Below are 14,644 nucleotides of genomic sequence, written 5' to 3'. Positions count from 1 at the left end.
AAAAAATAACAACAGCTACAGATAGAAAATATTAGCAGATGATAAATAGGTAAAATAAGTGATAGATATTGGTAGATTAAAATAATACAATAACAAATTTTTAAAAATATATAGATGTACAAATAGATATAGACTAATAATAAAATAATGATAAATAATTACATAATAAAAAGTAGATAAAATATAATAGATAATAGGTGGGTAGGTAGATGGTGGGAAAATAATAATGAATGATAGATGTTAGGCACAGATAGCAAAAGGTAGTAAATGGTAATAAGTAGATGACAGATAGATAGATAGATACATACATACATACATACATACATAAAGAGGGAGGGAAGGAGGGAGGGAGGGAGGAAGGAAGGAAGGAAATGATAGAGGCCCTATGAAATGGAAGAAGGAAATGAAAGACCTGGGGTGTCAAGTAGAGCAGACACACAACCATCGTTCTAGCTTAGGAGAGGAGTCCCAGGACAGGGGACAAGAGGCTTCCTGTGGGTGCAGGAAACTAAACTAGCTCAGAGCATACGATAATCAGAGCAGAAAAATGTCACAGCTGGGAGAAACAGCTAACTCAAAGGCACTGAGACAGAAGGGCCCAAGGGCTCTCAGGTGGCAGGAGGCCAAGCTGAATGGTAATGAAAGGGAAAGCCCACAGTGGAGCCACCTGGGAGCCCCCCGCATTCCCAGGTTGGAGTCCAGTAACAGGCCGCACAGCTGTCTAGGTTGACATTACAAACCTTTTTGTTGTTGGCCTTGTTGAGAGGTTTTTTTTTTTTTCCTTTCCTTCTTTCCCCCAAGAGAAACACACATACACACACACACACACACACACACAAACACACACACACACACACAGTATAATTCGACCCTTCAGAGTTTTCACAGCTAGATCTAAGATCAGTTCTAAGCTTACATGACTTAAAAACTATCTCAGCGTTCAGAGTTTACCAGTGGACTCCTGTGGGCAAGAGCAAATAAAAGGATGTCTACATAGCCAAGCAATGGCTGAGCTTTCCAGTCACTTCCCAAGGAATCTGGGCAGAGCCGCATTCAATCTGCCTCACTGGAAACAGGATCCAGAGTTCTCTGAGACTCTTTAATACAAATATGAGCCTGCCAAAGAAAGCGAAAAGGATCCTAAACTATGCCACGCACAAGTTTTATAACATATTTGAATGAGAGGGAATAAACGGAAACAATAAAAAGAATATTTAAAACAAATACATATTTATTGTTCAGAAAACCTATCATATTAGCAAAGAGAAGACAGATTCACCTACAAACCTCCGGCTTGAACTCTCTCAGCACTCCCTCATAATCCTAAGCAGATTCTCAGGGAAGGCCAGCAGAAAGTTCTTAGGAACGGCTTAGCACTAACCATTTGCAAAGAAATTTTTGGTCTTTCTTTTCTTGTTGGTTTTTTGTTTGTTTGTTTGTTTTCCAAGGCTGCTGTTTTGTTTTCCTACTTTGCATAAACCTCATCCCAGGTACATTAAGTGGCTTTCTAGAACATAGTTACAAAACATCATCCCACTATTTACACTAATATCCAGGCAATCAAGGAGAACACCATTTTGTTTAGTTACTGTTTCTGAACTGGAGATGTGTGTGTGTGTGTGTGTGTGTGTGTGTGTGTGTGTGTGTGTGTGTAGGTGTAGGTGTAGGTGGTGGGGGCTACTAATTTTTTTAAACATAAAACAATTCCTGGAAGAAAGTTTGTGACTTGGGCATGCCCTGGGTTCAATTCTGCCAGGAGTAAAAACCGCCAACAAAACCCTAACCTCCTTCCCCTCTCAACTACACAATAGCATTCAAAGACATTCAGTCCTGCCTTGAAAGACCAGTGTTAGACATCGGAAGGGGTCTCATACAGAATGGGCACCGGGCCTTGAATAAACAAGAGAGACGGTGACCTTCTGCCCCTTCCACTGAAAGCCTGGCATGTCTGTGGCGGAGGACCAGACAAACGATGGTGTGTGACCAGGTGCTGTGATGTCCTTCCTCTGGGTTTCTCCTATATTTTCTCCTTAAATAGCGTACAGCTTGACATGTACTCCATCGTATCAAGGAGTGAAAGAAAAGCAAAATTCCCGAGACCAACTGTTCTGCTCTCCCTTAACCCTTTGTACCCCATATTGTTCAAGTCTTGCAGAATGCAGCCCACGTTTCACTAGCAACAGGAGAGAGACAATGGATCTAGCAGTAGCTGGACAATTAGTGCCAATTAGGCCTATTTCCCAGCTGAATGTAAAGCCTTTGGTGGGGTGAAGTGTAAGGAAATATTGGAGAAATTTTAAAGAACTATTTCACCACGGAAGTTAACGATACACGGTAAAGAAAACTGAACTGAAGGTGAGAAGACACTGCCAATTTCACCGTGTGGCATTAGGAAAATACCTTTCCCCCTTCAGTTCTATCTACAAAATGTGAGCAACTTAGCAAAATCTTCCAGAAGCTCTGAAGACCTAATGTACTTTCGTGGCTGAATGTGCTGTAAAAATCTGAATAGTTACGCAGATGCAAAGGGTTTCTCCTGGGCTACATTTGAAACCACAGATACCCATCTGTTTTGGAAATCATTGCCTTCCACTCCCCCTAGCAAAATGCTGAGGGAATAGTTTTCTTTCACTTCGCTTTTCTTTTCTTGATTGTTATTATTTTTTTTTTCTTTTCAACATTCATGAGAAATACTTACATATGTACATGTGGCGGCTGGAATCTGCTCTGGTTGATGTTGTAGTGTGTGAATGCCTGGGTGGGGTTTGAGCTATACTCATCCACCGTTATGGTAACTTTGCCTTGAGAAGGAATCCCATGTGCCATCCTTCCTCCCTATAGGCATGAGCAATTCACAACTCTCTGGAGCAAAAGCGGGAAGCAGGCATGGTGCGCTTCAGCCGACCTCTGAGTCCAAGGATCTACTCATCAATACTGCTGTACGTTCTAGAAGAAAGCAAAACAAAACATACATATGTGTGTATGTGTGTATATATATTTTTAAAAATAAGAATGAGTAAAGCAGTTCTAAAACACATTAAGTTTAGGATCTAATACAAAGTGGCTTAAATCTGAATCAACTATTTCCTCGTGGGTCTAACTGTTGCCCACTCTTTGCTGCATGTCCCTCAGAGTGGACTCTACACCCTTTACGGCATCACTAGATGATAGTGAATCGTCTCAATGGAGTTCAAACTAAGAATTCCTCTCTAATTATAATTATGGCACTTAACGTGAATTGCAGAAGGGCCAAATCCACAGTTGCCATGGTGTCTAGCTATAAATGGTTTGTGCTGGAAGACTCCACCAAGCCTTCCCTGCTAATTGAAATGTTTGGTTCTTACAAAGTTGGTATCGCATTATACAATCACTTGAAATCTTGATGCTTCGACGAGCCACAGGACACAATGACAGACGCAAACTCAAGGTTCTGTGCTCACTGACAGACATGGCGTAACCACAGAATGCACGTGATGCACATGTTACACGCAAGTTTGTCTGGCAGACACTTTCTTAAATACTCGATGCTTGATACACATACCATCTTCTCTCTGGCTAACCATGGTGCACTTTCATTCACTACGCTAGTCACTCAGGGAAAAGCCAGAGGAGCACAGGATTGGTCAGTCACTTTGTAACCGCGGCCTCCCTCTTCCCTCCCTAAGGGAGCAGGTAGGGAGGGCAACCATTACATCTGTGGCCTCATTCTTGGTGCTATGTAATTCTTACTAGCTGGTCTAATTTCCTTAAGAAATTTTCAGCAGTTCTGATTCTTTTCATAAGTCAGTGTATTAGCGGCTGCACGGGGTACAAAAATGAAGATATCGGTTATAGTGGCAGACGGCTCAAAGATGGAGGGAAGCGATCCCTTGCGTGGAACCTGTCGCCATCAGTGATCAATCGGAGGAAGGAGGCGGCACCACATACTCCTCGGCTAACCCCGGCTAACCTGCACTCCTCTCTAAACACTCTGCATCAGAATTCATTTGCCATGTGCACTATTAAGCTCCAGAAATCTTAGCTGCTATCTCAAATAAAAATATTTAGAATAATAAGATTAGATTGAAATTTGGCATGAAACACCTTAAAATATGGAACAAAAGGCAGATGGCCTGCCATAGGCCATTTATTTTATATTTTGCAACCCAGGGCTCCTGTAGTCCTCCATATGCTAGCTGGGCTAAGAAATTCCACAGTGTTCTACTCAAATGATTGCTTTTTTCACATCAGTAAATCAAGCTAGGTCACACCCACCTGGCCTGTGTTCCCAGAACATTCCCACAGCCAAGAAAAGAGGACCTGGTGTTCTGGCATTTTTAACAAAATGTCGCCTTGGGTTCTCTTTCTTCTTCCTGACTTCATGGGAGGTATGACTCCCTTAAGCACCAGTTGATAAGTGATCTGGCTAGTAGGATCAACTAAATTAAATCTTGCCCTGCTCCTCTGATGTAAGATATCTGTAAAGAACTGCTTACGAATCATAATGTAGCAGTTTTCATACTAAGTTTGCAGCTGTTTCCTTAATTTCCTACACAATTATATTTTACTGTTATTTTGCATAACAGTAAAACACAACACCTGCTTCAAATTGCAGTCCTGTTCTAAGTGCTGTAATTCTCTTTTGAGACACAAAGTACCGAGACACAACCGAAGCGTGGGGCTGCATAATTGCATGGTGCTCAAAAGTAAATACAAATGAAAACATCTTCCTGTTACAGAAATGACTGTCATTAAAAAGAATGTTAGCCATCAAAGCGCAGAGGGGGAAAATACACATTTTCAGAATACAAGAACTCGGTCTTTGCATAAATTAGAGAGTAGTATAAAAATTACTTAGCAATTCTTATTTTCCTTCCATCAATGTCTATTGTGTGAGGTACTGAACATTTCGGAGGCAACGGAAACCAAATTCATGTCTAGACCACTTTGACCTCAGAGTAAGTATCTGCACCTCTCTGGACAGAAAGAATCTAAATGTTTGGGGAGAAAACATACTGACTAAACTAAGAGAGTGTAGGCCAGAAATAAAAGACATCCTGAGTATTTACAGTAACTTGAAGTGGTTAGAAGGGCATCCTCTCACGCTGAAGCCAAGACGAGGCAGAACTTACACGACAGATTCCCACTTCTAAAGTCCACTCCATCCTGAAGTCACCCTACCGATTTTCATTTTCCGTGGGGAAACACCTATGTCTCTTTGCACCTCTGTCCCCAGCAAGGCAAACAGTATCTCTCCATCAGCAAGCCCAGACCCCTGCGATTCTGAAGGGCTAAATGGGTGGCTGGCATCTCATTTGAATTCATCTTTGCCTTGTTCGCTTTCAAATGTTTTATCGAAACAGTGCACCTGCCGGGTCTATCTTCTTTAATCTGGAGTCCTTTGAAGGAAATGTCAGACTCAGGCAGAGAGCTTCAAAACTTTCCCAGCACCTTTACAGACAAGTCAAGAAAAGGCTTTTTTTTTTTTTTTTTTTTAATGCTATGTCCAATTCCACCCACACCTCAAAATGAATATATCCTAAGACTGGTGTGTGTGGGATTTTTTTGGGGGGGCGGGGGCTCTTGGTGACAAAACCATGAACAAAACCACTTCGCTTCACATGAGATTTTGGGGAAAGCCACCACCATGCAAGGACCCCAGGACCCCATCTTAACCTTCGAAGAAGCTGCATCATCACCTTGCTTCAAATCTTCAAGCTGTAAAACCCTCCCGACCACATCCTCTTCTCACAACAGTTAAAGGGAGCAGCTTTCTTCTTTTAATTTTATACTTCAATGCATTTTATCCACAAACAAAGGCACCCAGCACAAGATGCCAAAATGCCTAAAGAAAAATCTAAACAGGACTGTCACTGCCAAGCATTCACGCTGGTGTTAGAGTTTCAGTTTAAAAAAAAAAAAAAAACAGCTCACGTGAGCCATTGAGCATTTCCTAGACAGCAGTCCCTTCTGTCCCTTAAGCTGCAAGACTGGAAATTTTCTTTTCCAGGAACCCACTTGGAAAAACCTCTTAAAGTCTGCTGGCAAGGAAGGGATTAAATACTGAAGGCTTAAATAACTGTCTCCACCTCCTAGACATCCGAAGTCCGATTTACCTAAACTTTCAAAGCAACAATTCCTGACCTCTCTACTCACGCGCCACCCAAGCCAAGCTCAGGAGAAATGAGCCCTGGATTTCGCTTTCCTTGTTTAAATAAGGATGCTCACTTTAATCAGAAAGATAGCCGCCCCACCAACTGGGTGGAGGGATTTTGGAGCTCGCCCCCAAGTCCAACCCGCCAAATTTCATTCTCTCCTCCCTCTGCTTCAGGGATCCAGAACCTTCTTAACTCACGCCCCTCTTTTATGCCCATTTCCAGTTACTCATCCCCACACGCGGGAGCGATGCCCACACGCCTTCCCAGCGGATGCACCGCTAGTTTATTTTTCTGGAGATACTGACAAAGTTCCACGTGCCTCTGTCCACTAAGTTCCCTCCCTTCCAATCACACTTACACCTGAACTTGTCTCCAGCACTGCTGACACCCAGCTGGCACATTCTTTCGGAGAGGGAGGGCACGACTTTTCTCCTGAGCCTCTGACAAAGCGTGGAGTCTATATATGGTGGGGCGAGGGGGGCGCAGAATTCTCTACTTTGGATTGGTTTGTTTGTTTTAAATGTAGGGTGGGCAGATGGGGTGGGGGCTACAGCTACTGCACACACACACACACACACACACACACACACACACACACACACACACGCATGCACGCACGCACACGCGCCCTGCCCTGTCAGCTCTCGCTGCCTGGTCCTGACCATAACTCTCTCCATTCCTCAGGCGCTGAGTACCCGGCTTCCACGGTCACCGCCGGCGGCGTCGGCACTAAGGACCCTAGACTCGCTGCCCCGGGGTCGGCTAAGCATCTCCCCCCCATCTTCCTCTCTCCCAGCCGGGGACCGACTGAGGATCGCTGTAGGACACCGGCTCTGACGCCGCGCCATCCTCGGTGGGGGAACATAGCCTCTGGTCTGGGACGCAAGCCTCCGGAGCGCGCTGGCATCTCCGAGCACACAGACAAGAGCCCGGGTCCGCACCGTGAACAGCCGCCTCCTCGCTCTGTGTCCCGGAGCTGCTAGGCGCCTTCCCCGCAACGGCTGGAAAGGGAAGGGACCCGGCTGTCCCTATCAGGCTGCAGGGGTGTGGAAGTCACCGCCTTGCCCCCTCTTTGGAAGTCTTTCCCTTCCAGTTAAAGTTATGTTTGTTTTCCCCACCCTGACCTGTTAGTGTCTGTACCATCACAAATCAATTACACATTTTTCATGACTCGCATTCGCTCTTAATTCCGGGTGTGTTGGGGGGGTGAGCTATAAATCAACCCCACTGATCATCTTTCCATGCTGTTTTCTTGCTGGGGGATTTCAACGCCCTCTAGAACCTCTAGGTTTAAGAAGAAGAAAAAAATGCTCTCTTCACCTCCTAGGCCTCAAAAGCCCGGAATTCGAAAGATTTTTTTTAAAGACAACCTTGCCACATGTAAATGTAAATAGAAAAAAAAATTTAAAAAGAAAGAAAGAAAAACCCAACTCCTGCTTAGGTAGAAAAGAAATTGGGCGGCCACGGTTACTTTTCCACGCTACCGTACCCCGCCTCCCAGCCGCCTCGATCTGCAGGCTGCGATCGCCGAGACCGGAGAGTGAGGTCGGGGCGCGGGGGCCGGCTGAGAGCTCCGCGCGGGAGCGCTGCGCGCGCGGGCGCCCCGAGCACAAAGCTGCGCCGAGCCGTCCGGCCACTACACCTGGCCCGGGGCCGCCGCGGGCGCACGGGGCTCGGGCCGACACAATGCACGCTGGCCTAGGCCGGGGCAGCGGCAGCCACGACCCCGGGACTTTCGAGTAAACAGATCTCGGACTCCCGGGCCCCACCCCCATCCCCGCCGCGGGGCTTCGGCCGCGGGCTTTCGCCGACAACCCCCCCCCCCCTTTCCTGAGAAATCGGGGCGGAGGAGGGGGCAGGGAGGTGGAGGACCCCGAGAGGTCGGTGGCGGAGGGCTAGGGGGAAGGGAGAACAGGGAGCGAAATGGGGAGTGGGAGGGAGGACAGCTACGGAAAGAAATTCGTTCTCGCTGGGGGGGTTGCCAATCTGCTCTCCCCGGGTCCTCGAGGGCTCACTCGGCCAACCTCTGGGTCGGCGGGGCCGCCGCGCTCCGCAGCCCCCGCGCCCTCGCACGCGCCTCTGACGAGGCACCTCTCACCCGGGCTCCGCTTTGTGTGTGCATTTTTTTTTCCCTTCCTCTCGAGCCCGGCACCGGCCGCCGGCCGCCTCCTCCCCCCTCCCCCGCCCTCCGCCTCCCTTCCCCGGGCGGATTACCTTTCCCGGGCTGTGCTCCGGGTCCCCGGGATGCCTTCAGCGCCCCGTGTGCGGGCGAGCCATCGCCGAGCCACCCGAGCCGGCTCGGAGCAGCGCTGGGGGCGGCAGGGGTGAGGGGCGCGGGCGGGCCAGAACCTTCGACCCCGGAGGTCCCCGCCGCCGATCCAGGGCCTGGGAGGGGTGGAGCGGGGTCGCGGTGCGAGCGGGGCGCGGGGTCGCTGCGGGGGGGAGATGGAGAGGACCCGAGCAGCCTCGATCTGGGGAGAGAGGGAGCGAGGGGGCGAGGAGAGGCAGCGAGGGCGCGGCGAGCGAAGGGAGCGCGAGCGGTGCAGTGACAGGGACTGCCACTGGGGTCAAAGGAGCACAGCTCCAGGAAGCTGGGCCGCCCAAGCGCCGCTCTCTGGGAGCTCCCCGCCGGGACCCCGCGCCCTGCACGCCCCTGCAGTAGTTCCGGCCCACTCGAACCCCCCACCCGCGCCCTGAGGCCGCGGGGTTTCCAGGAGAGGAGGGAGAGCGGAGGGCGAGGCCCGCAGACTGCTGGTGCTCCTGGGTCAAGCAGGCGGCAGGAAGCTGAGCTGCAAGTTCATCACCATGTGTGATCAGCGTTCAAATGATAGGGGTCGGGGAGATGGGGGCGGGCCACGGAGCGCCAGGAAAATAGGGGAGCCCCCCAGATGGGCGTCTTCTGCAAAGAGAACACCAAGCCCCCGCCCCCCACTCGTGAACCTGCCAGGCTCTGTCAGAGGTCCTGGCACAGCTCCAAGGCGCAGAACTCGCTGCAGGGGCAGGAGGAGCGGCTGGGGCACAAGGATCACACCAAGGGGGACGACCCCAGGGTCCCGTCCCTCCCCTCTGCTGATCTGAGGCTTTCCTGCGGGGTATCAAGGCTCCCCTCTCCTCATGCTTCTCAAAGCGACACACACACACACACACACACACACACACACACACACACACACACACACACACCTCCCTTTGGTTCTACAATGTTGTTCCTGAGAAAGAAAAGGCCAATCCAAAGACAAGGGTTTTTGACCTTCAAGAATTAAGACAGGTTCGGGATAAGAAGGTGAAGTGAGGCAAAGGCTTTAATTGTTTCCATTTTTTTGCCCCCCCCCCCTCCATCCCCCTTTGAATCACATTTTCCCTCTCCCAAAGACATGCACTTCAAAAACCAGTTTAAAATCAAAGTTACTCCAATTTTCTCTGCTACTTTGGAAACCGGGAGGGGTGGGGGTGGGGGTGGAGGTGGAACACTAGGAATTGTATGCAAAAGAGGGTCGGGTAAGAATGGGAGAAGCCTCTGAAAAGCTAGGACAGAGGGCTTTTTAGAAAACTTGTTTGGCGCGGTTGTATGAAAGATGAGTTGGCCTTGTGATGTTATGCCACTGTCAGAGCTAAAGGATTTGGAAGGCGACCAGATCTAATTCCTTTCTAAGAGTCAGGCTCCAAAAATCTGCATTCTCCGAAGGCAACGCCAGTGTGAGTGCACGAGAGAGAAACGTGAACTTAGTACACTCTGTGGCCACTGACTAGATGTCCTGGCTGAAATTATATCCCCTAAAATTAAAAAGGAGCCGTTTCAACCTGGTCTGTGGCCTCTGCGCTGAGACTAATTGGTTTCCAGGGTCTGGAGAAGAAGGGGGAGAGAGGTTGGAAGGAGCCCCTATTTAAAAAAAAAAAAGATCAAACGGAATTCGCTTGAAAATATTTCTCTTTTACAATGGACTTTCCTGACACTTGAATTTTAAGTAACCCATCTCTTATGCTGAGGCAGAAATGAAGGGGAAATGGGCTTACTGATGTCCTTTTATTATACAGCATGCCCAGAGTGTCCGTGCTTGTCTGATGTGCTGAGAGGAAAGGACAGTGCCTTCCCTTGCCCAGCACAAATCACAGCAAGTGACATTGACACTAAAGGATGCCAAAGATGAGGTGAAGGGCCACTTTTATATTTTGTTTTCTTGTGTTTTTCAGCTCAACCATGCACACTGACTAGAACCATGGTTTGGTGTTTTGTTTGTTTGGTTGTTGCTGTTGTTTTAAGATATTGGTTTTTGTTTCCAGAAGAGTTAGCAGTACACTCCTCTCACATAAATAGTTTGAGTTTTAAGACTATTTGGACTGCTATCACTGTGCACCACCACCCCCCACACTGCAGTCAATTGAACTAGTTTGAACACGGTTTGGAATCTAAATAACAGTCTGCTGTGCTTTGCTGGCATATTTTACAGGATAGTTAATGTGATTAAAAAATCAAGTGTGTGGTTCTTTAGAAAGCTGATGGGAGTTTGTACCACCATTTTACTGCTTAAGGGAAACTGAGGGGAATAACTGAAATTTTCAATATAAGAAGAAATCAACTTTACTGGGTCCTGTTTATAGATCAGTTCTCCAGCAATGACCAACTTCTATGTGGGTTGAGAATTTGTATTTCCTTTGAGCTGCTACAACAAAAAAAAGCTGGAGAAATGTAAGTGAATTTAAATAAATCAGGAACAAGAGGAAGTCACTTTTCAAGTAATTCTCATTATGTGGGTTTGAGCTTACATTTTGAGATATTATCCACAAATACAGGTACATACCCTGAACGCTTACTTTAAAAGGATTGGGTGCCCACCACATCCATTTCCTGATGCTTACTATAAAACCCTGAAAAATATCTTTTCAGAATGCATTTAGCAAAGAAAATGAGAAAAACTCAGGGTGGAGGCTTAGAGGCAAATGATGCTTCCCTTAAAAGTTCAATACTTTGTTGGAATTAGTGCTCAGCCTCCTGTAAGAAAGACTCCCGGAACAGGAGCCAATGAAACCTAGGCTGTCCTGTGTATCTTTTAAAGAAATAAAATCATTAAAACTACCACATTTCTTTGGATAATTTCAATGGAATTATATAAATGTCATGAAAAAGCTACAGCTATGTCCTCTCTCTTTTTGTCTGTAAGCTGTCTACATTTTTAATAACTATTTTCCCTCAAAGTCTAGGATGAGTAGCCCTACAAATCAGAAAGCTTTGTAGCACTACCACTGAGATACAATAAAAATCATCCCTCAACCAATAAAGTACTTTTTAAAAGTCCCACTTTTTTCATGCCCACGGTTCTCACTTTTTAAAATTGTTTCAGGTATTTTTATTGTAACGCCTGCCCAAAGGTGACGAACTACGCCTTATATTTCTTTCTACCCTCCACGCTTATGTACAGTGCACAAGGACACTTGGAAATAGTTATTCAATGACTACGTGAGTCAATAAATGAACACGCAGAGGAGAGAATGCATCACTGAGTAAGTCAAACACACGAGGAAGAAAAATCCACGCCAGATCTGCAAGAAAGGAAGTGACGTCATAAGGCCGGCGATGGGAGAGTCTAAACACTCGGTGTAGCTAAAATAGTTCAGTTTAAAGGGGTTTGCTACTGTCTCTAGAAATATAAGACTGTTTTACAAAAATCATTTTCTCAGTGAGAAACTGAAGACTGTGCTACGTCCGGCCCATTTAAAGGCTTTTCTCTTGAAATACAGTTGGATACCAAAGTAAAAAAAAACCTGAGCAAAACTGTGCCTAAATATTTACAAAGATAGTTTGTCAAGATATATTCTCAAAAGAAAACCATATGATTAATCTGATCCTTGGATATGTCTTTTTGTGACACATTCAAAATAAACACAAGAATAATTTGGAGGTTCGTTTTACTTAAAACTTCTTTTTAGTTAACAAAAATATACATGATTGAGAAAGACTGGAGACATACTAGAACAGATGAAATTTTACTTCATGAAATAAGTTTCATAATGAGTATGCTAGAAAAGGTAAATTTGATTAGCTTTTCTGGCAGCAGAGATAATAACAAGCAAGGAAGATATAAAAATCTTAAAAATTTACAAAACATGAATTCTTGCCATTTTTAGTAAATGATGCCTGTATCAGACAAACTATTGTATTTACTACCATATATGGCAGATATATTTATATTTACATTATTTATGTTTATATAATAATATAGTATATATTTACATTATTTTATTTATGCATATTTATTTATTATTTATTACTTATAATGAGCTAGACAAATATTTCCACAATAATTATTTTGTGGAAAAACCATGGAATCTGGAAAATAATACTTATGAGGTTTTCTTTCAAAATAGATAATTCAATTTGACAAGGTAGTATAATTTTCCTCCTTGGAAAAAAAAAGTAAATGGATGGATACAACTTTTAAAACTGAATTTAGAACAGCAGAATCTAAACTTTTGCCCACTATATTATTAACATAATGATTCAACTACTCAACTGTTATATATTTTTATTGTTTCTTACATTTGTTTATTTAGTCTGTGTGTATATATGTGGGTGGGTGTGTAATGCCACACACAATACATGTGTGGTCGGAGGACAAGTGGCTGGATTCAGTTCTCTCCTCGATCATGTGGGTCAGAGGACTGAATTCAGGTGGTTGGATTCGATGGCAAGCATCTTTCTCCAGTAAGGCATTGTACTAATACTTCTGAAGCCTTGTATTCGGCTCAGCACAGTTCTTTTTCTAAGAGTTTTAATTCTTTTATTTACTTATGAAATGAATGCATATGGGTGTTTTGTCTACATGTGTGTCTGTGCACCTCGCGTATGGAATAACCAAGGAAGACGCAAGAGGGAATCAGATCCCCTGGAGTTGCAGACAGTTGTGAACTGCCATGTGGGTACTGGGAAACACACTCAGGTCCTTTGCAAGAACAGCCAGTACTTATAACCACTGAACCATCTCTCCAGTCCCAGACACAGTTTTTAAACCTTGCTGATGATCTGCTCATGCCCAAAGCAGGGATATTTTCCTCACATTACAAAATACAGTAGTCCCTCAATATCCACAAATAGTTGCTCCCCTCCCAAGACCTCTCTTCCTCTTGAATACCATAGTCTGAATATTCCCAAGTCCTTTATATAAAATGGCATAGTACTATCTATATAACATGCACATCCTACAGCATATTTAATTCATCTCTAGGTTACTTATAATATCTAACACAATGCAAATGCTATGTAAATAGTTGTTAATGTTAGGGAACAGTGACAAAAAGAAAAGCTGTGTGCACCTTTAGCGTAGATGCAATTGCTTTTTGAATATTTACATCTACAGTTGATTGAGCCTGAGTGTGCAGAATCCATAGATACCAAGGACCAACTCTCTACAGTCTCATGGGGTTGAGTGAAGTCTCCCCATGGAAGAAAAAAAAAATTACAGAAAAGATAAGCCAGGGTGGCCAGATACTGAGGGTGATGTTTTGTGCAGTGGGAGAAGGATTTGGAATTGACAGAATTGGTCAGAACTGCAGGGCCAAGCTAAAGACATCTGAAGGTCATAGCAGAGGCCTTGTTCAAGATGTTTGACTTTATCCTGAGGGCAACCGGAAACTGTTTAAAGATCTTAAATAGAAAAAGCGGTAACATGGTGACATTAGTGTTCTATAAAGGTCGCTCTTCCCCAGTGTGGAGAATGGATTTTAGGAAGCTAGAGTGGGCATCCTGAGGCCAACAGGGGGATTCTGCAGCCATTGTTTTGAAGGTGATGCCAGCTTTCATAAGGATTATTGTGGAGAAGATAAAACATGAGAAAGCAAGAATGCATCCAGGAAATTTGAATACATTTTAATAATAATAATAATGATATAATAATATTCACCAGAATCTTGATAATTAAGCTGCAGCCTCAGATCTCTACCCAGTGACACCAACCTTAATCCCCTCATTCCATTCCCATGCCAGCCTTGCTGTATCTTCTAGCCATCTTCCATCCACCTTCCATGTGCCTTTTGGAATGCTGTATTTCAGGAATAACCCCAGCACTAAAGGCAGGGGTGGAATAAAGTGCTGTTGGTGAACAAAGCCTAAACCACTCAGTGCTGTACATTCGGTTTTGACTGGCTTGTGAGCTTGTTCTCTTTCCCCAGGAAATATAACTGGGGAGGTGAATGCAGTTCTGCTTTGCTTCTAAAACTGTCATAGGTGCATCAGTTCCATGTTGATTTCATCAAAACTAATTCGCTTACATTTAGTACTACATAGCAAATTCTAAGGGGTTAATAACAATAGAATTTTTCTTTAATTGAAATCTTCAAAGAGCTCCAGAGATGGTTCATAGGCTAGGAATACATACTGCTCTTCCAGAGGACCCAAGTGCAGTTCTCAGTAACCACATCAGGTGTCTCACACTACTTATAACTTCAACTTCTGAGGATCCTGTACCCCCTTTGGGACTAGACACTGCAAGTACCTGCACATGTATGGTATACAC

At 45.1% G+C, this 14,644-nt stretch overlaps 1 protein-coding gene across 1 annotated transcript in view; it reads right to left on the bottom strand.

The window, feature by feature from the left end:
* The window catches only part of Mpped2 (metallophosphoesterase domain containing 2), a 180,020-nt gene extending 171,541 nt beyond the window's left edge, over positions 1–8,479 (bottom strand). Inside the window, exons 1-2 of the mRNA XM_059259470.1 lie at positions 8,352–8,479; positions 2,699–2,946 (exon numbers count right to left, since the gene is read on the bottom strand). Coding sequence (XP_059115453.1) covers positions 2,699–2,826 — 128 coding nt within the window. The 5' untranslated portion in view covers positions 2,827–2,946; positions 8,352–8,479. The remainder of the gene's footprint in view (positions 1–2,698; positions 2,947–8,351) is intronic.
* Positions 8,480–14,644: the final 6,165 nt, after the last annotated feature.

The sequence above is a fragment of the Peromyscus eremicus genome, chromosome 4, assembly GCF_949786415.1.
Source record: "Peromyscus eremicus chromosome 4, PerEre_H2_v1, whole genome shotgun sequence".
Lineage (NCBI taxonomy): Eukaryota > Metazoa > Chordata > Mammalia > Rodentia > Cricetidae > Peromyscus > Peromyscus eremicus.
The sequence above is the reverse complement of the archived record's forward strand: the minus strand, read 5'-3'. Positions and strand labels throughout refer to the sequence as shown.